This window comes from Balaenoptera physalus (assembly GCF_965194825.1).
Source record: "Balaenoptera physalus genome assembly, chromosome: 15".
NCBI classification, from domain to species: Eukaryota; Metazoa; Chordata; class Mammalia; order Artiodactyla; family Balaenopteridae; genus Balaenoptera; species Balaenoptera physalus.
In genome coordinates this window covers 76,372,217-76,396,895 of record NC_138894.1, presented here as the reverse complement: position 1 = coordinate 76,396,895, position 24,679 = coordinate 76,372,217, and the positions used below count along the sequence as shown (strand labels likewise).

General features: G+C 42.8%; 1 protein-coding gene across 3 annotated transcripts in view; it reads left to right on the top strand.

Moving 5' to 3' along the window:
• SLC4A1AP (solute carrier family 4 member 1 adaptor protein) overlaps positions 1 to 24,679 on the top strand; it is an 88,849-nt gene that overhangs the window by 59,713 nt on the left and 4,457 nt on the right. The window contains exon 14 of one of the 3 annotated variants that reach the window (XM_082427935.1): positions 24,049 to 24,095. The exons of 1 other annotated variant lie outside the window; for it this stretch is intronic. In XM_082427935.1, coding sequence (XP_082284061.1) covers positions 24,049 to 24,080 — 32 coding nt within the window. In that variant the 3' untranslated portion in view covers positions 24,081 to 24,095. Of the gene's footprint in view, positions 1 to 11,923; positions 13,931 to 24,048; positions 24,096 to 24,679 lie in introns of those variants that run through there. One more of the 3 variants, XM_082427933.1, reaches the window with a different exon arrangement.

The window sequence follows — 24,679 nt, the reverse complement described above, 5'->3', positions numbered from 1 at the left end:
GATTTTTCTTGACAAACGAAAAGATCTGGCAACCCTGAGCCTGCGTTCCGTGTGGCAGCCATGGTAAGTCAGGAAACCTTATTGTTGAAGTTCTCTTCACTCCTATTACCCGCCTATTCCCCAAGGGCACCTGTGATCTCTTTCAGGCCTCACCATCACCTTGTGAGGCCAGGGACATTAACCCCACTTTATACATGAAGAAATCAAGGGGAGAGGTCAGTAGCCTTGCCTAAGGTCCTGGCCAGGGAGAGGCAGAGCTGGGCTTCTCACCCAGGTAATCTGCTTCCCGGTCCATGATCTCTGCATTCCCCTCAACTTTTTCCTGGTCAGAGAGCTGGTACTCCCAGCAGCAGCTGGATGGACTACAGATGCAGACAGCAAATGAAAACCCTCTGGCTGCCCAGGTCTGGGGTTTCGTAGGCCTCAGCAGAGTCCTAAGCTGGGCAAACCAGCTCTCAGCGGAGGCTCTGGAGAGGCAATTCTTTACCCACGCATGGAGCGGGAAGTGACTGGTCAATGGTCCCACCACCACCCAGGCAGGCGAGAGGACCCGGGCACCTCTGGTCAGTCTAGGTGGTGTCTCCCTTCCTGGCTTCCCTCCCCTTCGCTGGAAGCAGGCTCCCTCTGGCAGCATCGTGCTCCATTTGGCCTTTCTGCCACACATGGTGCAAACTGATGGCGCAAAAGGGCCAAAACCATCGCAGTCTGCAAATCACAGCGCAGTCCAGACCAGTCAGGCTTCCTCGAGCAAAGCACTCTTTCTGGTCAGTGGTACGTTCTCTTCCTGGAGAGGCTGGCTGACCCTTTTCCTGGAAGGGCTTGTCCAGTATTCCCCAGCAGTTTCTAGGAATGAATGGAGGATCAGTGCCTGAGGATTACAGGGTGCCAGAGGAAGCAGGGTAACTGCTTTATAAAAATAGCTCAGCTGTGTATGGCACCTTACAGTTTATAAATCCTTTCACATCCATTATTATGTGTATTATTTGGTTCTCAAAACTTGATGAGCCAGATAGAGCAGTAATTGGCAAATATAGATCATCTAGGAGAGGGCACGGAATTCTGAGTTCCATTCTCAATCCTGCCACTTACCTTGAGCAAGTTCACGCCCTCTTTTTTAGCTTTTATTTCCTCATTCACTAAAAAAGATAACAAATTTTTTTATAATGGGTGAACTGTGGGGTTTTTTTTTAGTTTAAATAAATTTAATTTAAAAAGATAATAATCTCTCCCAGCAAGGCTACTCTGCTTTATAACTCCAGGGGGTGCTATTTACATGGAATACCATGTGATGGGTCCCCTTGAAATTGTGCCACAGGTGGAACTCCTCATATGCATGTCATGAGGATTAAATGACATAATTTATGTGCTAGCACACAGTCTGGGAGATAGTAGGTGATTAACAAATGCTTGCCAAGTGAATGAACTGCTCACTCAGTCACGATGGATTTTGAGGGGCGCTCACAGGAAGAAGGAAGTAGTACTGGCTCCCTGTGGCTGGTGTTGCATTTCCTGCCCATTCTTCTGTGACTCTTGCCAATTTGCCCTTTGTCCTAGGCCTCTGGGCTCCCAGCCGGCTGGAGGCACAGACTTATCTGTGGGGACTGGAGAGTTGGGCCTGGGCTGGGTAATGACCAGCCTTCCGCTCACTTGAAGTTTCCGCTGGGGAGCTGGAAGCCACAGCATCCAGATGGCTAATTGCTTTGTGCCTGTTTCTGCAAATCACAGTGATTCACTGTCCCTGCTGAAAACACGCTCTCTTTTCAAAGATTTAATGGTTTCCAAAATTAATTTAGCCTCATCTGTTATCCCCCTGCCCTTCTGCACTGTCCCCTCCCCCCCAATATCCTCCCCTGTCCCAGGATGGAGCTTTCTGCTCTAGAAAGCTGGCTTTCACTCTGCTAGGCATAGTGGAGAAGGTTGGGGAGCACAGACCCCTTTCCAGGGTCACCTGAGCACACACTTAATGTGGATTTTTGGGGAAGAAGCCTAGGAGGGAAGGGCTGATGTCAGGGACACACTTATCTCTCACCATCCTACATGGTTTTGGCCACCCAACCCACTGACACTCCTAGACGAAGAACTCCAAGGAGCTCCCGTTTGCACTGCTTTGCTTATAAAACTCCTAAAGATCATCTGCTTTTTACATGTGAGGGACATGGTCAGCTTTGTTTGTTTTAGACAGCTCATTATGGGTCCATGAGACCTTGGGACCAGATCCCGGGCTAAGAAGCCAGATTTTAAGGAGTTTACCTCCATCCGATTCTGTATTGTTTCTTGACCATCTTTAGGCTTCTGTTCTTCCCCAGTAACATAAAGGTGATATAATCCTTACCTCTGCCCACTGTTCATTTATTTAATAAATAGTTACTGAGCCTCTCTGTATATCAGGCATGTGCTAGGGATTGAGGGTACAGTAGCAAAAAAAGCTCCACAATCCTGGCCCTTCCAGAACTCAACTTGCAGTCTAGAGTGGAGAAAGAAAAGGCCTGTGGCCAGCAGGCTGATATATTCTCTGTTAGGGAACATCAGGGGCTAAGGGTGCACCCCATCTTGTGGAGCCAGGAAAGGCTCCCTGGAGGAGGTCATGCCTGAATTGAGTCCTAAGTGATTAGAAGGTGTTATCTTGAGGAAGAAGAAAAAGAAAGAGGAGAAGGAGAAGAGGAAAGATGAGCAGTGTCCAGGTAGAGGAAATAGCATATGCAAAAGCCCAAGGCAGGAGAAACCACATTTCATACTGAGGATCTGCAAACCAGTGCAGCATGACTGACAGGAAGACAGGGAGAGCAGGAGTGGTGAGAAAGGTGGCTGGAGACAAGAGTGGGGCCAGAGCAGCAAAGGCCTTTTAGCACCTAATGGAATCACTGCAGTGTTTTAAGCATGGTCCAACGTGTGCTCTGGAGAAATCACTCTGGCTGCAGTGTGGAGAATGGATTGGATGGGGTAAGACTGGAAGTAGGAAGGTCAGGTATGCAATGGCTGCATCTCAAAAGCATTCTGAGACCCTGGGTGAGATACTGCTAACCATTTTTTATGATACAAGTCAAGAAAATATCTTTATGGATTTGTAAAATTCTCTCTGTAACTCTTTTGGATTTTGCTTTATATATGTCAAGGCTGTGCTGTTGAAAACATTCAAATTCCCAGTTATTATATCTTCTTGGTGAATTGTTCCTTTTATCAGTGTGAAATGTCCCACTTTGACCCTTATAATGTTTTTACCTTAAATTCTATTTTATTTTGTCCATCAATAAGGGACTAGTCGAATTGATCATGGTATATCTATACAAAGGAGTACTATGAAGTTGTGAGAAAGAGTGAGGGGCATCTCCGTACGTTCCTATTGAGTGATTTCTAGCACATATGAAATATAAGATGAAAAAAGCAGGGTGGAGAAAACAAGTATTGTATGCTACTGTTTATTTGGGAAAAAACATTCATCTTCATGTGTGTGTTTGCTTATATTTTAAAAAGGAGAAGAATAAACCATAACATTAAAAAAAAAAAAAAAAAAAGCTTCTGTCTGGGAGAGAGACCAAGCAGAGAGGTCATTGACAGAAGCTAGACTTCTCTGAGTAAACAATTTCATGGACTTGACTTTTGAGCCATATAACTACTATACACAATTACAAAATAATTAGCATAGAAAAAAGCAATTCTTAAAAAGAAAAAGAGAAAAAAAAAAAGAAAGAAAAAGAAATGATACCAATTACGTGTCAAATTGGTGGCAAAACTCAAGGAATTATTTCAAGAGACTTAAAAACACAGTAACTTGAGTATGTGACCGTAGAGGAGCATACCTTATGAAATGATTACAAAAAACCCTGTAAAAATATGAAACTTCTTTTTGTAATCATATTGTTAGTAATATTATGAATATTCTGAAATTATTATATATAGGTAGAATGATGCAAATAAGAAATTATGTTAACATCATTAGGATCCAAGGTTTTCAGTGAATGAGAAAAGAGATATAAATATAAAAATCAACTAAATTAAGTAAAATCCTAAATTTGAATTGAAAATATGGACTTACAATCAGTAAAATAATCTGCTTTCTAGTGAGGTCAACTGAGAAGGTCTAGAAACCATTACCAGCTTGGTGACAATGAGCACCTCTAGACCTAGACTGTGATTTCTAAATACCATGTCCCACTAAAAGGACCAGGGCTCCTTAGGGGAAATAACTGATTACAGGATAGGATAATGTACAAGATGAGTGTGGAAGTATCTAAAATAGTCAAATTCATAGAGACAGAAAATAGACTGGTGTTACCAGGGATGAGGTGTTGTTTAATGGGTAGAGAATTTCAGTTTTGCAAGGTGAAAAAGTTCTGGAGATCTGTTTATAACAATGTGAAAATAACACTACTGAACTGTATGCTTAAAAACAGTTAAGATAGTAAATTTTATGTTATATACTTTCTTACCACAATTTTAAAAAAGAATAGGTTCAAGGCAAAAAAAAAATTGTGTGATAACAACATTGTGTTTATTTTTAAGGAGAGTCCTTAGCTGTTATGGACACATACTGAAATATTCACAGTTTAAATGATAAGATATCTTGGACTTGCTTCAAAATAATCTAAGACAAAGATGGGGGAGTAAGTGGGGTTAGAGTTGAAATAACATTACCTACATGCCGATAGTTATTGAAGTTTCTATAATGGGTATGTGGAGCATCATTATACTATTTTCAATATTTTGCTTATGTTAGAACATTTCCATAATGTATTAGTCAGTTTTTCTGTGCTAACAATCCTTTAAATCTCATTAACAAAGTTTAGGGAGGCACTCACTCTTGGGTGTGGGATTGGGGCTCAAAGGTCTTTTCACATCTCAAACTGTCACTGTTTCCTTTTGTACAGGTTGGTGGTTCTTTTGATGATGTAATTCTCTCAAAAACTTTGTCTTTTTTTTTTTTTTAACTATTTGAGTTCAGTCAACTCTGTGTGTCCATCACTGTACCCATAATTCTTTTGGAGACTTGCGTCTCATTCTAGATTTCATCATAGATATTTTGAGTTAATCTGCTTCTGTGGAATCCTGTCCATAATCTCTTTTTTATCCAACTGAAAGGATTTACTGGGGGACCACCTCATTCTATTTAGAGTTGTTTTTTTTTTTTTTAAACAAGTTAGTTGCTTTAGTGGTGTTTCTTCCTCCCCTACTTTCCTAGACTCTAAAAGGAATAACTGATGTTATTCATCTCATCCATTTCCAACATGCTGCCTGACCCATGGGAGTGTCTCAGGAAATACATGCTGTTGTTGAACTAATGACCAGATAAATGAAAACCTGTTCAGGTAACCAATTTCACCCTTAGATTGTGAATTTATTGATACTTTTGAAATTAAAATGTCCATGTAATCAGCTCAGTATTTCGTGAGCACCCCTTAACCCAAGTCTTTGTTTTACATGGCAATTTTGGTGGACCAAGATGGGTGGGGATGTGGGATCTGACCGTGAAAACATGGCACATGACTTATTCCCTTTGTTTTCCTCTACTAGTATTGAAATTATATATTCTATTTCCCAACATAACAGCAAATTTATGTTTTTTCTAACAAAGCCTAAATTAATCCCTTCTTCTAGCCTGCTCTCAAGTCAGACAAGGATCTAAGCTTGATGTACCCTCCCTCAGAACTCCCTTTCTTATTTCAAAGCCACAATTATTAGTCTTCTTATTCTTACTATTTGTACACAGCACTTAATTATATTTACTACAATGTTTTAGTGTTCTTTTTCCTCACCATAGATTCTTCTGATTCCTACCTTCTGGGTTCAGTTTTCTTTTTGCAGAAGCATTGTCTGTGAGTAGTAATATTTCTAAGTGCTTGTATGTTTTAAATTATCCTTGTTTCACCTTCACTCATTTTTTTTTAAGATTTTTTTTTTGATGTAGACCATTTTTAAAGTCTTTATTGAATTTGTTACAGTATTGCTTCTGCTTTGTTTTGGTTTTTTTGGCCCCATGGCATGTGGGATCTTAGCTCCCCAACCAGGGATTGAATCTGCACCCCCTGCATTGAAGGCAAAGTCTTAACCACTGGACCACCAGGGAAGTCCCTCACCTTCCGTCTTAAACTATAGTTTCGTTTAGTACAGAATTCCAGGTTCACAGTGATTTTCCATTAGAACTTTGATGCTATTACTTCATTGTCTCTTAGTCTCTGTTGTGGTACAGGGGAAGTCTATTATCAGGTTGATTGTTTTTCCTTTTTAGGTCGTCAGTTCTTTCTTTTTCTTTCTTTTACTTTTAGAATTTCTTCTTTACTAAATGGTCCCTAGTTTCACTATAATGCTTCTGTATTTCCTCATTTCTGAAAAATCCTCAACCATTATCTTTTAGAAAAATGCCTTTTGCTAAACTCTCCACTTTTCCCCCAGAATTCTTATTATAAGAATGTTGGGGGCTTCCATGGTGACGCAGTGGTTAAGAATCCGCCTGCCAATGTAGGGAACATGGGTTCGGGCCCTGGTCTGGGAAGATCCCACATGCTGTGGAGCAACTAAGCCCGTGCGCCACAACTACTGAGCCTGCACTCTAGAGCCCATGAATTTTGGGGTAAAATCATCTTCCCTCAGAATTTTGGAGTCATTGTCTTCTGGGATACAGTATTGTTTTGCGGTGTCAACTGTAATTCTGATTCCTAGGACTTTTTAAACTCACTTTTTTCTTTCTGAAAGTTTAAGGATCTCCTCTTTTCCCTGTTGCTATGAAACTTCATGATACTTCAATGAGCGTTTTTCATCCTTTATTTTGCCAGGCTGGAGTTTCGGGACTTCTACTTCTAGGCGAGTAAGTTTTAGGCTTTGGTAAGTGAGAAGGATGAGATGGGGTATGAAGCTTCAGGAGCTGTAGCTTGAGATGTCCAACAACACGTACCAGGTGATAGGTCAAAGATTCAAGGGGCCAGTGACCTATCCCTGTGCCTACTACCTCTTTAAAATAAACTAACTTCTATTTTTATCAAAGTATATAGAAAAGAATCAAATAGAACCTTCTATATTAAAATCTTTTATATAAAAGGATCAGCCCTCTGCCCCTCCCTCCCTGTTTGTAGTCTGCCTACGAAGAGATAGTTACTTCCAACTCTTTTAGCTGTTTTCTTCTGATGATTTCTGCTTTTTTTAAAAAAAATATGCTTATACTGATATTTCTTGATACTGCATGGACCAACTCTGCCATGGCATCCTTGTGACCTTGCACATATCCAAATAGGCTACAAAAGCAAAAGGTTGAACCACAGCTAGTGTAAGTCTTGGTGGAATGCCTTGTGATCCTCCCAGAAGATGAGAGGATGGGAGACTTGTAAGGAGTTACTAAGAAGCTATCTCCACTCACCACCCTATCTTCCCTCGAAGGCTGTCACGAGACAGGTTCTCATTGCCTTTGGGTTTTGATGAGATATAGGGTTTTCTACCCTGCCCCCATACCCCCGGGCTTTAGGTAATCAGTTCTTTTTCTCTCTTGGCTTTAAAACTTTAAAATTTATTCTTGATATTCTCTAGTTTCACTATAATGTTTTTAATATTATCTCATTTCTGGAAAATTCTCACATATTCTTTGAAAAAAATTACTTTTTGTCACCCTTTTCACTTTCTCCCAGAATTCTTATTATAGGACTCTTGCCTCTTCTTTCTTATCCCATCTTTCCATCTCTTTGATCTTTCTGGTTATGACCTAGGAGACTTCCTTACTTCTGTTTTCCAAATCATTAAAGCCCCATACCTCAGAATAGAGCTGCAGAATATAAAACTGCTTAGCCACAGTCTAGAACTGGCTCCGCAGTAACATGTATCCCACAACTCATGTTTCAGTCATCCAGCCCCTTTTGTTTCAGTGTATTTGTTTGTTTGTTTTTTGGTGTATGGGACCAGGATCACAGGGAGCTGGCATCTTTGGCTTCTTCCTTTTGCTACCTATGTGAGTAAAAAATTGTCTAAGTCTAAAGGTGGCTAATTGTATCTTTACTGGTTAAATCAGTTAGGCCTTGACTTTGCTTTGCCTTGTATGCATGAGCTTGACAGATATTTTCTGTTGATTTCCTCCATGGTAATTGAGGTTTTAGTTTTCTTAACCTTTCCCCTTTTCTCATGTTCCCATGTAAGTGAGCATGATTTAAAAAATTAAATCAGTAGTCAATGCTTATTTTATTATGACTCTGTAAATATTGTTTACTGCTGAACAATGGTATTGCATAGTTATATTCCCTCTGACTTTGTGATTTTCTTGCAGTTAACAGTTGCCATAGTTTTTCTTTTGTTTATTTCTTTTTAATAATTATTGCTAATATTCAAAATGTTCTCTACATATCTGTTAAATATATAACAATGTTTTTTCGCAAATATTCAAATGTATCCAGTAATCTGTCACTGTCCTCTCTCTACCACCCCCACCCCCCATACCCTCTGTCTTGCTTCATTTTGAATGAGTTGCTCTCTACACCTGGAGCTCAGGTGTCATTTTAGGACTTCCTTTTATCAGTCTTCTCCTTTGAATTGCTCCTCTGTTTTCTGGAATTTCTTTATTCCTCCTTCTTGGCTTAGTTCTTTCATTTCACTGAATCACACCCTTCACTATCTTCCTAAGAAAAGGTATGTGGGAGGTAAAATTTTTGAGTTCTTACAAATCTGAAAACGCCTTTATTCAACATTTACACTTAGCCTTTATTTGGATAAGTACAGAATTCTAGGATTAAAATAATTTTCACTCAGAACTTTGGGTTCCCAACACTATCCTCCAGTATCCTATATTGCTGTTGAGATGTCTGATGCCACAGCTTCTTACTCCTTCACATATTATGTGATTTTTCTCTCTAGAAGCTATGCTGTTATTTCTTTTATCTGGTTATTCTGAAATTCAAAATTATTGCCTTGGTATTTTCCCTCCATTCTACTGGACATTTAGTGGGTACTTTCAATTTTGATATTTATGTCCTTCATTTCTGGGAAATTTTCTTGCATTGGTATTATTTTAAAAATAGTTTCCTATCCTTCACCTTCTCTGTTTTCTGAAACTGCATACAGATGTTGGAACTTGAATAATCCTCTAACACTCTTTTCTCTCTTAATTTTCATCTATCTTTCTATTCTACTTTCTGGGAGATATCTTCAAGTTTATTTTCCTACTCTTTTGTTGAATCTTTTATTTTAGCTGTCACATTTTAAATTTGTAATTGCTCTTGCTCATTCTCTGATTATTCCTTTTTTACACCATCCTATTCTTTTTCATGGATATGCATCTTCTTTTAGCTCTCTGAGGCTATGAAATATATACATAAAATTTTAAAAATGTTTTTCTTCTTCTTACATTATCTCTGCTTCCTCTGAGTTCCTTTTTTTAAATATTTGTTTGCTTTGGTTTCTCTCTTTCATGTAGGAGACTTTCTGCAAATTCCTAGTGATTCTGGGCTATCCAGTCCTAGGTAACATTGAGCATCAACATGATTGGCAGCTGTGTGTATGGGCAGGGATTTGACTGGCGGGCCTCACTCTCAGGCCATTTCATTGGGAAACCATGAAAAGCCAACACTTAGAGGACTTCTCTTGTGGGCTAGTAAATTTTTTTCCAGTGAATCTTCTATCCAGGGAACATATGCCTGAAAGTTCCTTTCTGGGAGTTCGGTAAGGGAAGAGTCCTGCAGAGGGCCCTACTGTTATCATGTGTACTTACACTTAATCAGTCATCTGCCCTCTAATCTTGCTGGAATCCCTGAATTCGGGGATGCTCTGATTCAATTTCTCTAAAGAAAAAACCTCCACTCTCTGGTGGGGGCATTGTTGCCTGACTGTGTGAGATTGGAAGGGGATCTAGAGTTGTAATTTTTCCATATATCTCTTTCAACCAGTTCCCTAGAGTTTAATCCCATGCTTCAAACTCTCTTCTTGCAGAACCTGCTGCCTCCAAGTCCCCTGCCTCTCTGGGCTCTATGGGGAGAATCTGCTCACTCCTCACCATCAGTTTCCTTTCCAGGTCCTTCAAGTCTTGGTTTCCTCTGCTCTGCTAACTCTGTTACTGTTCTTCCAGCCACTTTCAATCCTCCAAAAATTACTGAACTCAATCTTGTCCACTGATGTCCTCACTTCCACCCTCTGTATTCTCATGGGTCTATACTTTAAAAAGAATTTTGTGCGGTCTGTGGAGGAAGAGGAGATAAAGATACACGATCAGTTTGTTATCTCTAACTGGAAGTTCATACCTACTTAAAAAAATGTTTCCAGATTATATAAATAGTACTTGTAGAAAATTTGAGCAGTTCCTTAAAGCAAACTCTTATGATCCTACCATCCAAAAATAATCAATATTAACATTTTGGTGTATGATGCTTTTTAAAAAACAACCTTTTTATTTTAGAAAAGTTTTAGATTACAGAAAAATTACAATGATGGTACAGAGTTCTCATATACCCCACACCCAATTCTTTCTATTATTAACATCTTACATTAGTATGGCACATTTGTCATGATTAATGAACCAATATTGGTACACCATTATTAGCTAAGTCCAATCTTTATTCAGTTTTCCTCAGTTTTTTTCATTTCCTTTTTCTGTTGTAGGATCACATCCAGAATATTACGTTATCTAGTTGTCATGCTTCTTTAGGCTCCTCTTGACTGTGACAGTTTCTCAGAATTTTCTTGTTTTTGATGACTTTAATAGTGTGGGGGAGTACTGGTCAGATATTTTGTAGACTGATGTTCAACTGGGATTTGTCTGATGTTTTTCTCATGATCTGACTTGGAGTATGGATTTTTGGGGGAGGAAGACCACAGAGGTGAAGCACTAGTCTCATCACATCGTATCAAGAGTATGTATATCGATATGACTTGTTACTGTTGATTTTGACCTGATGACCTGGCTAAGGTAGTATTTGACAGGTTTCTGCACTGTAAAGTTACTCCCCCCACTCCTTTCCATACTGTTCTCTTTGGAAGGAAGTCACTATGGGCAATCTACAACTTAAGGATTGAGGAGTTATGCCCCACCTCCTTGAAGGCAGAGAGTATCTACACATGTTATTTGGAATTCTTCTATATGGGAGATTTATCTATTATCCCTCATTTATCTAATTATTCAATTATTTATTCATATTAGTATGTACTCATGAATATTCATTTTATACTTTGGGTTATAATATGATAATATCTTATTTTCTTGTTCAAATTGTTACAGCTTTAGCCATTAGGAGCTCTTTCAATTGGCTCCTGTGTTCCTTTTTGTTCTCTACCGCACCACCTCCCCCCATCATTGTGGAGTTTTGAGTACTTCCTTACTTTCTGGCATTATAAGATGCTCCTGGACCATCCTGTATATTTCCTGCCCCAGTTCTAGAATCAACCATTTCTCCAAGGTGACCTAGTCCTTTTATTGGAGAATGGTATTAGAAACCAAGATCTGGGTGCTAGGTGTGCTCATTGCTACTGGGATGTCATTGCTTCTACATCCTCTCAGCTGACATAGCAAGGAAATAGATGTGTATACTAACCCATGTATGTACGTATATCTATAAATATTTCCATATGTAACCATCTGTATCGATATTAAGTTAAGCATGATTTCCCACTTATGTCTTCAATTCTAATTCATTACCACATGGATCGTTCTAGCCTTCTCTTATTTGTCTGTAAACATCTACTCCAACAATAAGAAACCTGGCTCCCACCATGTGCCATTCATTTACTTAATTATTCAATTCCAATGTACATGTGTTGTCAACCACCCACTTTTTAAAGTAGGAATTTAATTATCCCCAAACTACTTATTTCATATATCCAAGATTCCATAAAGGACTTTATGACACTCTGTTCTTACAGTCCCTGACCTGTGCCAACCTTCAGTTTGCCAAACTAAAATGCCAATTCTCACATCGATGTCCTCTCCAGGATTTGGGTTGATTGTTTTTTTCTGGTCTCTCTCCAGCTGAAATGTCCTTCTGTAGGTCTACTGACAGGAATGCATCATCCCAGATATTCCCTGAGTAACAAACTCTTATTCTACCAAATCTATGCCTAAATGGTTGACCAGGTGGTGTAAAAGGTAGAGCTTGTCTCTGCTGGGAGAGAGGAGTGCATCCTATACATTCTTCCTCACCATGGACAGAGTTCTCAGAAGCCACTTCGGCTGTAGTGAGAGATAGAAGTATCCCTTAATGGTGTGTTCCCGTATCACCACACACCACACCGCCCGAGGAAACACCGCTATAAATAGCACTTGGTCTCCTTACTAGTCCACCACAGCCGAGTTAACCCAGACATGATGGAGACTTGGTGGGAAGAGGAAAAAGCAGAAAAACAGATAAAGCAAGAAGAGGAGAGGAAAAAGGACAATGGAGAAAGGGCAGTGATGATATTAATAACATATATAATTAATGATTTTAATAATTACATTTGCAAAAAACTTGCACATGCATGGTTTCATTCATTTCATTAAGTAGAATGACTCATAAAAGTATATATTTAGTTTTAACCTATATCTTATAGGTTAAATTGGCTTTTGTGTGTTCTAGATTTAGGGATAGGTACATGATCCAAGCTGGACCAGTGAGAGTTGGCCCTGGGACTATTGCTAGAACTGTTGGAAAAGAAGTGTGTTCTCTTTCCATTGGGATTATACAGTAAGTGTGAATGGATGGTCAATATATCTAGTTATTTGTTTGCTTATTTATTTGTTTATATGCATAGAAGAAGATCTGAAGACAGTATCCCAAAATGCTAACATCAATTAATTTTTGGTGATAGGGTAATTGGTGATATTTATGGTTTTTACACATGTATGTATTATTTATATTTTCTATAAAGTCGTATATTACATTTATTTTAACATAGATTTTTCCTGTTATAAATTATTGTTTTTGATTATTTTATAATATACTTATGTTACAAAATATAAGTACATAGTAATATGTTTATAATATATTGTTATCTAAATAATAGATTAGTGTAATTTTTACACTAATATAAGACAGAAGTCCTTTACCCCCTAAGGTCCATCTATTCTTTCCCTTGGCTACTGACTCAAACCCAGTTCCCTATGCCGTAGGACATGCATCCTTAATCGCAGGATGAACCAGTGTCCTAGAACAACTTTTTTCAAAATAAATTTTTTACCTTTTCAAAGTAAAGTATTTATGAAAAGGTATTTTTCAAAATAAAATACAATATTTAGGAACTGAGAGGTTCTATTGGTTTTGTCCACATCCCATCAGACGCTAGGCCTCATCAAAGAACAGGCTGTGTTCTCAGCTGGCAGTGGCAGGAGGGCCAGGGACAGAGGGACCAGTTTTACTTGACTTTGCAGTCATTTTAGAAGGAGCTCAGTAGTTTTTTTCCATAGCCCTGCCAGAGAGGGGAACAGCTCCCACCCCTCAACGAAAGAGAAACAGCTCCAGTGGCAGCCCCGTTCTTCCTGGGGTTCCCTCCTCCAGTGTTTACGAGAACCCCTGGGAATTCTCCACAGACTGGGCTGCCCCCCCTGCCAGTCGCCCGCTCAATCCTGCTCTCTCCCACCGTGGACACAGGCCCCACCCTCAACTCCCCAAAGCACAGCCAAGGCCGGGCTGCAGCATGAACAAAACTCCCCATAACCCCTGAAGAGATGCCACTCATTCCAAAAGAAAACCACCTTTTATAATAATGACGCAGAGCCTGTAGTTTCACATTGTTCTGAATTGCATTGTCTCTTTTCCAGAACAGGTTTAAGTTTTATCCCTGCGTAACACAAAGTCCTATTAAAATATTTTCCTAAAAACAAAAGGGATTATTCCCACAAGAGCAATTTGCTTCCACCTCCACAGAAGATAGAGGAACTGGGATTAAAAACCCAAACCCACGCAGTTTAGCATAGCAATTTGTCCTCTTTTCTCACCATTGCAGTTTTCAAAAACAGGAGAGACCACTTTCTACACATTTTCGTATCTACCTATTTGGAAACAAAAGCCTGAGTCTGACAGAGGGTCAGGGGCTTGGCTGGGGGGGTGGGAATGGGGGGTGGGGAGTGGGGGGATGGGGTGTCAGGTGTGGGAGAGACTCAGGAGGAGGGTGGGAGGTCAGTGGACACAGAAAGCACCAGTTTCCCAGAGGCTGGCACTTTACATCTTGGAGTCAGATACGGGGAGAGAGGGACAGACAGCAATCACAGGCAGTTTGCCTGACCACTGAGTGTTTGTTATTTCATCTTCAAAGGAGGCACCTGGGAGAGCCCACCTCTCAGGCCCCTTCCAGCTCCCGAACTCTCCACACCTCAGCCAGGTCAGTGAGGTAAGGGGCCGCCTCCCCAGGTGTAGGTCTCCACAGACCTTTTCCGGGATTACATCAGCGCTCATTCTTCCACCTCCAAGGGCGCCTACACCTCCCTCCTCCCCTCCCAGAACTTCTTAGCTTGAGACAACACGCTTTTGTTCTCTCGCTGACTCCACACCCATGGGGGGGAGACGGAATGAGGAAACCTTCGGGAAAATTCGGCCTATCTGATGAAGGTAGGAGGTAAGAGGCTGCCCCGTTACTCCTCACGCCTTCCAGGTTCCCGAGGGCCCCCGCCCAATTCAGGAGGCGTTTCTGGGCTTGACTTCCTGGCAGGCGAGGCTCACAGACACTGGGGGTGCTCAGGAGGGTGGTGAAGGCCCTTGGCTCATAAATCCTCATCTCGGGGATTCATTAGGGATTTTTTCCCAAGGACTCCACCAAGGAGGAGGTGGTTGTCTTCTAATGGCTTCTCATCAGACTCATGATCAGGTCCAAACTTCTCAGCCTGGCATCCTGGATTCTGCAGAATCTTGCCTTGGCCTTCTTTGCCAACCCCTTCTTCTGCTATTCTTCCCAGACCCACTGAGCTGTAGCTACATAGAACTACACTGTTCCCCTGGACATGTTATACATGTTCATGCCTCTGTGGCTACTTTGCATATTCTGTTTCCTCTGTCTGGAGTGCCCACTGCCACTTCTCTTCTTAAAGAACTCCTATTCATCCTTCAAGAGCCTACTCAAAAGTCAGCTGCCTCTTCAAAGCCTTACTTGACTCCCCAGGGTTGGTTGCTCTGTGCTCCAAGGCATAGGGTTCCTTCCCTGGCTCATCACCCAGTAGGGTAATTATTAGGATTTGCATGTTTAAATTCCTCCTAGTTGCTCCTCTAGGGCAGAGACTGTGTCATTCACCTTTGTAAACCAGTGCTGGGCCCTAATAATTCCTCAGGCAATATTTGTGTAAGAATGAACACCATTTCTGCTGGATTTGTGGTATTTCTGAGTAGTATTAAGAGAATGCTTCAGTTACCATGGACATTTCCTGGCCCACAGCGCTATGTCTCCAGACAAGGGTCGTATATCTGTCAGTCTGTGTATTCACACAGCATCAGTACGGTACTCCTCATATAGTTTTACATGTGATTTATGTATTTTACACATTTACCTGATGGGTGGTTATTACAGTTACCATCATAAGATGAAGAGACTGAGATGCCAAGAGATTAAGCAACATCATGTTCAATGTTATAGTACACGCATGGCAAAGCTGGAACTTGAACCCAGGTATTCTTGCTGCAAGGGCCACAAGATCTCTGCCTACACCAGAGATTCTCAATAATGAGTCTTTGAATCAGCAGATCGGCCTCACCTGGGAACTTGTTAGACATGCAAATTATTGGTCCCACCCCAGACCTACGGAATCAGAAACTTCTAGGGTGGGCTTAGCAATGCCTGTTTTGACCACCTGCAGGTGATTCTGTTGCATTTTCAAGTCCAAGAACCCAGGCCTACATCATCGTAGCTACTCCAGTGGCTGCGCAGAGCCAGAGGAGGGCGCTCCAAGGCAAACCTTTATCCCTGAATAGTCATGGCAGCTGGAATGGAAACCTAGCCCCAGGTAGAAGGGAAGAAAACGCGTGGACTGGGAGTTAAGAGCCAGAGTTCTAGTCTCACCGGTTCTGCAATTATTATTTATTTATTTATTATTTTTGGCTGTGTTGGGTCTTCGTTTCTGTGCAAGGGCTTTCTCCAGTTGTGGCAAGCGGGGACCACTCTTCATCGCGGTGTGCGGGCCTCTCACTATCGCGGCCTCTCTTGTTGTGGAGCACAGGCTCCAGACGCGCAGGCTCAGTAGTTGCGGCTCACGGGCCTAGTTGCTCCGCGGCATGTGGGATCTTCCCAGACCAGGGCTCGAACCCGTGTCCCCTGCATTGGCAGGCAGATTCTCAACCACTGCGCCAGCAGGGAAGCCCCGGTTCTGCAATTATTGACAGTGATTTTGAGCACCTCTCTGGCCCTCAGTTTTCTCATCTGTAAAATGAGGATGTTGACGAAATGATCTCATCTCTAATTTCCCTTTACGCTCTGTCATTCAGCTCTCCTGTGGAATGTGTTGTCCATGCCAGGAGTGGAATGAAGACGGGGTATGAGTGCTCATTTTACATGAATTTTTCCCATACTTGGAAATTGACCATTTCCAAATTCCAAATCCTTGGACGAGCTATCCTCTACCGTCTTCTTCCTTAAGGGCAGGAAGTGGGAGCAAACATTTGAGTTGACTCGTGAAACTTTATTAGGCAAAAAATAGAAAACCGTTTGATGACACTGCTTTGGACCCCCTTCTGTTGCCCGAGGCTCCTCCCCCGGGCCTTTCCCTGATTCCTCTCCTGTCTCCTGCTTCCCCACTGTGACTATGCCAGACCCTCTTGCTCACAGGACCATCTCCCTGTCCTCCCTGTGAGCTCATGTGCATTCCCTGCCCCTCGACATGGGGATGCCCAATTCACAGGCCTTGCTTACTCACCATCCTTCTGAGGAAGGGGGAGGGATGATGTGTCAGGGTGACTTCCTAGGTGCACCAGGGGCTCAGCGGCCCAATGGGGGAGCCCATGGACACAGTGAAGCCCTATCCTACTGTTTTCTTGTGGACCTGAGGGCTTTCCCAGGAGTACACCTACTAGTGGGTGGGGCTGTGTCTCCTACATACCTGGTGGGGCCCAGCATTTAAATGGCAGCTGGATAACCTCCTGTGTACAGCAGGCTGAAAAGAAGGAAGAATGCCTCCTGCCCCTTTGAGATGATGATGGAGATTCAAGACAGGTAATTGCATTGTAAAAGTAGAGCCCTGAATCAGAAAGGTGGGTTGAAGAATTTTAATCACTCAGGACCTGGGTGTCAGCAGGAGAACATGGCTGAGCCCTCAAGTCCGGAGGGGCTGTGAGAATGTGGGTAGTTCTAGAAGTCAGTCAAGGGAGGTATCGCCTTCAGGAAAACCACACGTGCCAGATAAACAGCCAGAGTATCTGTCAAATCAGCATCATCCTCAGAGAGAGACTTTCAGCATGAGGTTTCCAGAGTCCATGAAAAGCCTAAAAACTGCAGGACATCAAGTGTTGCTGGCAGCCCTTGGGTTAAAAGCCAAAGAAGGTGGTTCTTAAACAAGGTCCCAGGAAGAGCAGGAGCCAATGTTGATTCTTCATCAGCTTAAGCTCAGGGAGGCTGCACGTGTCAGCTGCAAGTGACCCAGGGAAGCTGGATACCTCTTGGACTGGGCATCGGTGGAACTACACGTTAATAAAGAATGTGTGTATATTCCAAACTCATCAGATCGTGTACATTAAATATCTTCAGCTTTTTGTGTGTCAATCATACCTCAATAAAATGATTAAAAAGATATGTACGTGGATTTGTGTGTAGCTATAGCTTCTAATATACCCTTTAAATCAACATACATTGTCAGTGGTTATTGATTTCAACCCAGTACCCTGGATTCCCATGTTAACACCTTTGGTTGATGGCTGCTCTCTTTTTCCATCCTGAGCCCCCCACAGTGGGCCTGGTAGTTGAGTTTGACCTGGAACCTGATGACCTGCCTCAGTGGCCCTGGGACTTCCCAGGGTCCAGGGGGCTTGAAGGCCTGGGGACGAGCCAGGCATCAGGTAAGCTTTCTGGCACTGCTCCAGGCTGAGTCCCTCCCCTCTCCCGTCTCCTCAGTCTGTTCCTGTCCCAGCTCAGCCTGAAATTGGCCTGCTCTCCTGCAAGACTTCGATTAAAGGAGTCTTCTGCGTATGTTCAGAAAGGATTTCAACCTCCTTAAAATCTCCTAAACATCCTACTCTCCAGCTTACATGACTTCACAGACCGCAGAGCACTCATTTCTGGTGTTGTCTTCCATTCAAAGATTGGCCAAGTCCAAACACTTCTGTCCTTTGTTGCTGAGGTTGTGCAGGAGAGAGGAGATGTGAGCTATAGTCTGAACAAGCTGATGCAATCCAGCTGTGGGCTCTTTGGCAAGTCATTTTGCTTCTCTGGGCCTCAATTTTATCATCTGTAAAATGGGAATGCTGTTTCAGATGCCCTCTGAAGTCTTCCAGCCCTAACATTCTGAGATTCTGGAGCCCGCTTTGGCCAAAAGAGGAGGCTCAGAAGTCCTGTCCGTCACCCCACAATGCCCAGGTGGAGGTAGAAAGGGATGCATGCAGTGTCAGGAGAGCAGGGAGGACCCTGGGCCCGATGAGTGCTTTCCCTTCATGGGCTTGGATTAGAGGAGTGCCTGTTGGGTGGGGCCTGTCTGGAAGGAGTGAGACAGTCTCCCCCAGACACCCCCCCCCGCCTGAGTGGTTGCCTCACAGGCTGTTACGTAGCTCTCACCACTTTCCAGGGTGGGGCAGGGAAGGGCAGCTGGGGAGCAGCTGATGCAATAGGCAGGCACAAGCCTGTATTCTTCGAAGACTAAGCAAAAGTTGGCTGGGCTGGGCCGGGCCAACCTGGGCTGCAGTTGCAAGGCCCTGCTCTTTGCAGAGCTTCAGCTTCCTCTTCTCTCCTTAGAGCTGAAATGGGGTTCACTATCTGGTCATCAGAGCCAGTAACTGATACTTTGTCCATTTACTCCTGGTGCTCTTTAACCTGTAGCTGAAGAGAATATCCTTGAACGCTAGGAATGTGGACATGCGTGAGTGTATACACACACCACACACATACCACGGCCCCGCCACACACAGTGGGGTCATCCAGAGGTAAGAAAGATAGTTGTTTTGAGAATCTGCTCCCACCAGACCATGCTTCCCACGAGCTCTTCCAGGAGGAAGTGGATCCAGTCAGAAGGATCAGAGAGTGTCAGAAGATCTGGAAATTTCCTCTGTATAGTCAAAGCCTCAAAACATGCCCTTGGGAATGCCATTTCTATTCAAGGCCCCATCTATCAAATATAAATGAGACTCTGGGCTACTTTTCATATCCCAGGGACCTGGACGCCCAGAACACAATAACTCTTACAATCTTTTAAGTTAAAAAAAAAAAAAAAAAGAGTCTGAGAGGGAAAAAAGAGAAGGTGCATCAAGTCTTTGACAAAGGAAAATTGCTAAATATTGCACTCAAACTAGCTTGATGATGAGCAACTATACCTCCATCATAAATTGCAAAGAACTTTGTCTGACTAAACCTATGTTTCAAGGCTCTACGTTCCCTGCAAATGGCTCAAGAAGGAAAGTCAAAGTACAATTAGGCCCTACGTCACTCATAATCATCATGATTTACTTTGTGCTTACTATGTTCCAGGTCCTGTGCTAAATGATTTACATGACTTTTCACATTTCATTCTCACGAAAACCCTATGAGAGAGTCTATTATAATCCCCATCTTTCAGATGCAGAAACTGAGGCACAGAAGTTTAAGTAACTTGCCCAAGGACAGAGGGCTAGTAAGTGGTAGAGCCAAGGTGTTAAGCTGGTTCTCCTGAGTCTGGAGCCTAGGCTCATAACCATCTGAAAAACCCACATTTACAAATAGAGAGTTTCAGAGGGTTAGAATCCTTCAAATCACAAAAGGGTTCATCAGAATGTTCTCTACACCCCAAATTCCTCTATAGCTTCAGTCAATAAAATCCGTAATTTTATTTTCTGGAGTTCATGTCCAAATTTTAAGGAACATATTTTTTTAACATAACAGACTTTTGCTCTTTGGGAAGGGTCACTCCTAGAACTTTCATCAAATCAGTTCATTCTGTTAATAGTTAACAACTGACTTACTGTCTTATTGGTACTGAATACATTTAGAAAGGAGGTTTGGGCAAGGTAGTTATACTTTAAGTATGAATTTTATAATTATACATTTGTATATATTCACACATAATCAAATTTAATCAAATGGACAGCCTGAAAGAGTGAAATTATAGTGTTTTCATCGTGGTGCAGGAGTTGGGGGCTTTCTTCTTGAATTGGCCATCAACTTGATTTATAGATGTTTTATCTCATTAACCTTAATGTCATGGAGCTAATTAGTAACTCTGGAAACTGCAAAACACACTAGAAGCAGTCCCGTAGCTCTTTAACTTCACCGTGCACCAGATTAAACTGGACCCAATTATTCCCAATCACAGAAGACAACTTTTGAAAGGCTTTGCCTCCTTCATTTGGAATGGCTTACTGGAATGAAAATCAAGCTTGATGTGGATCCTGATTTTCCTTTTGGCCGCACACCATGTTACATCAAAACAGTCTGAATCCTTCAAAAGCTCTTGCTTCACAGAGAGACAGGCATATGCACATTGCAGTGATTGCCCCTGTTTGGGTAAAGTCGTCCCAGGACCCTGTGGAGGGTCCCGAGGATCTCACTGCCTGCGTTCTGCCTGCTGGTGAGCATCAGGGCAACATGTTGGGACCCAGCCCTGTTCAGGAGGCTGCTGTCTTGAGGATGGAGAAGGTCTCTCAGGTACTAACAGTGCTATGGGCATCCTTTTCCTTCCCATTCCCTCTTCTTACTTCTGGGACCAAGATGCTGAGGCAGAGGTTGTTACAGCCTTTCTTCCCTTCTAGCTTTCTATGGGAGGATTCTGAGCTGCTTGCCTTCCCACCCCTCCCTTCCCCCCCACCCGTGCCCCCATTTCTTATGGCTGAATTAGATGGTGGCTAGGATGCAAGGATGATAGACATCAAAGAGGCTAAATTAATCTACATAAGAAAAAGGGGGAAGCTACTCTCTGGAGAGAGAATGGGCTGGGTACGCTGTTGAGTGGGATATTGGGTGAGAAAAATGGCCATTTTTTCAAGAAATGTCTCAAAGATTTACATGATTTTTAAGGCATTTGGAGTTTAACTTACATTTCTTTTGAATTGGATACCATGTGAAGATGGAACTTCATAAGAGAGAAAGAAGGCTCAGTTTGTTAGTTCTTTTGTTTTGTTTTGTTTTTTTGGCCACGGGCGGCTTGTGGGATCTTAGTTCCCCAACCAGGGACTGAACCCGTGCCCTTGGCAGTGAAAGCGTGGAGTCCTAACCACTGGACTGCCAGGGAATTCCCTTTTTTTTTTTTTTTTTTTTTAAGAAGGCTCATTTTATTCAAGTTACATGTCAATTTTCTGAGAAAGGAAAGTGATTTGGGTAGAAAAATTCAAGCTGATGACTTGCAATGAGGTTTTTTGAATTTGCATGGTCCTTGGACAGGACTGTGAAGTGTAGGAGTAGTAGAGAGCAGCCTGTGATGAAATATTATCAGGTGGGGATCCTTGGATCTGTGGGTGAAGCTGAGGTTTCCTTTGGGGTGATTTCACATGACCAAACTCCAATGCTGGAATAGGTGATACAAAACTTTAATCCCTTTCCTTGGTTTAGTTTGAAAATGGACTAGATTGTTAACATACAGACAAATTTTTGTGTGGGGACTTGCTCCTTAAGTGCCAAACTGATGTTCTAATGCCGTTTGACATGTCTCCCGGCCGAGTGACTCAGCCCTGGCCTCATGAACCCTCCACAGGCTCTCCCTCCCTCAGGGGTGCAGGTGTGTCCCCACCTTGGTCAGAGGCCAGGAAACTAACCACAATATCCTGGCTAGAGACATAGGCTTCTGCCTTGGAGGCAAAACAGGGTGAAACACGGGCAGGCAGGATCCCAAACCACAGAAACTCAAGTTAGGTCATCTTTGTGGACATGACAATTCACTGTCTCTCTCGGTCAACAAAAAGAAACACAGACCCATTCAAAAATGGTTCTAAAAGACTGAGAATATGCATAACTATGGCAACTTGACATTGAATGCTATTCCAAAGCAACTGAGAAAGTTAATTAGCCATTCTTTTCACAAGCCAAGAAAGGTGCAATGATACATTCACACCCGTCTGTAGCAGGACAGTCAAGTACAGGAGTTTAAATCACTTTTCTGGCAGGCAATGAGTACAGTGTTTGAGTTCATGTTCCCTCGTCACATGCACCTGGCAACTTGGGGGACTGCATGCTGGGCAGGAACCATCCTTCTGGGAGATATTGCAGACATTCACAGGATTGTCCCTCTGTGGGACCTGCCTCTCTGGGACAGTTAGAAATTACGTTGAAGATCAGGTTATGGGGGAGGAAGCCATGATGGAAAATTATTGTTCCTTTGAAAGTAGTTATTCATGGAAACTTTGCTATGACTGGTATGGCCATTACCGTGGTCATTTCATTTTACCTTAAACGTGGACCCCAGTCCAAGGCGAAGGTAGATAAGCCCTTGGGAATGCACAATTACTACTTGGTTCGCTTGCAGGAATCAAGCAAATGAAATTGATGATAAAAATGACACTGCTTTAGAAGGCATTCTTTCATGTTCACAGTATATTTAAAATAATCATTAGGAAAAAGGGCCTGGTGTTTTGAAGAGTCTGTCAGAAATCTTCAGCCCAATTTGTTCCTAGGACAGGATGAGAATGGATTTACTTCGGTTGAAATCCTAACTTCTATTGTCAGGATTATGCAGAAAGTTTGGATAATGCTACACATAGGAGAAACAAAGAGAAACACTTTCTCTTCTAGACTGGCATCCCTGAAGACTAGCAATAAAATCACTTCAGCTATGAATTACTTATCTGTTCCTCTAAGGCTAGTTAATAATGAACACTGTTTGTCCTTTGTAGGATTTAATATTTCCCCAACCCACAAGAGCCATACTGGTTGCCTTTGATCCTGGGCTAGGTCTTACTGACATCTGTTTTTTGTTTTGTTTTTTTTTAATTAATTAATTTATTTATTTTTGGCTGCATTGGGTCTTTGTTGCTGTGTGTGGGCTTCCTCTAGTTGTGGTGACAGGGGGCTACTCTTCGTCGTGGTGCGCGGGCTTCTCATTGCAATGGCTTCTCTTGTTGCATACAGAGCACAGGCTCTAGGTGCACGGGCTTCAGTAGTTGTGGCACGCGGGCTCAGTAGTTGCGGCTCGCGGGTTCTAGAGCACAGGCTCAGTAGTTGCGGCACACAGGCTTAGTTGTTCCGTGGCATGTGGGATCTTCCCGGACCAGGGCTCGAACCTGTGTTCCCTGCATTGGCAGGCGGATTCTTAACCACTGCGCCACCAGGGAAGCCCCTGACATCTGTTTTAAACAGAGGAAAGAGGGGAGTATTAGAATTGATGCTGACTGTATTAAATTCTACCCCTTATGTACATGCTTGAGGCAGCTTCATGGAATCCCTCCTCCAGACCAGATGAGTTATTTCTGGAGCTGTGGCTCCTTTGGCCACCCATACCCCACTGGTTGGCTCAGCCCCTGCTTCTTGTAGCAGACCTACTTGAGAACACCAGTGTATTTCTTGGCTACATTTCCATATAGCCTTTTAATCTTCACAGATGAGACAATTTAATACACTCCTACCTCACATGGCCATGAGTTCTACTCTGGGCCAACATCAGGACCAATCCTGTCCTGGGCAGAGGGCTAGAAAGACCTTGATCCTAGAAGTTGGCATCTAGTCATGATGGTTACTGGCCCCACTCTAGCCTCATACCCTGGCCCTAGAAACTGGACTCTTACCTCATCCATTCACTTGACAAATATTTATTGAGCACCTACTATGTGCCAGGCCCACAAATATGGCAGTAACTAAAACATGAAAATACTCACCTTTCTCTAACTTACACTCTATTTTAAGGAACCAAGTCTTGTCTTACCATTCCCAAGTTTCAACCTTGGTTCCCTGATCAGGAAGTCACTTCTTCTAGAACAATCTTTCTCAAACTTCAATATGCATACAAATCACTTGGAGCTGCAGATTCTGATTCAGTGGGTCTAGGGTGGGGTCTGAGATTCTGAATTACTCACTAGCTCCCAAATGTTACTGCTGCAGCTGCTGGGGATGTTGGCTGGATTACATTTTGAGTGGCAAGGATGTACAGCCAGTAGCACCATCAGTGAGTCTGTTAGAAACACAGAATCTCAGGCCTCGCTTCAGACCTCCCGGCTGAGAATCTGCCCCTTGACGAGATCCCCAGGAGTTGAGAAACCATGATCTAGAACAGTGATTCCCAAAGCACAAGCATCAGAAGCACCAGGTGAGAATTATAAACTACCTGGGGACCGCCCTCCCATCCCTCACCGAGTTGTGTTATTGGGTGGTGAGCACCGCAGGTGATTCTGATGGATACCAGGTTTGAAAACCTCAAAGAGCATTTGCAGAGGGAACTTTCCTAGGCTCATGGGACCTCACAGTGAAAAAAGCTTTAGAGTTGATCTGACGATAATCATCTGAGATTGCGGGCTCCTCTGAAGTGATCGTCACACAAGTCCCAGGTAAGAAACTGAGGCCAGGTCCTTGGGCAGGGTCCTGTGGCTAGTGGCGCTGGGCCTTGCTCCAAGTTCTCCTTCCACCGCAGCCGCCTCTCCTGCTGCCGCCGTGCAGCCCAGGCCCGCCCACCCCAGGACTGCCTCTCCTTGACCATGCCCCCAATCTTCCTCTCCTCCAGCCCCTCAACGCCAAA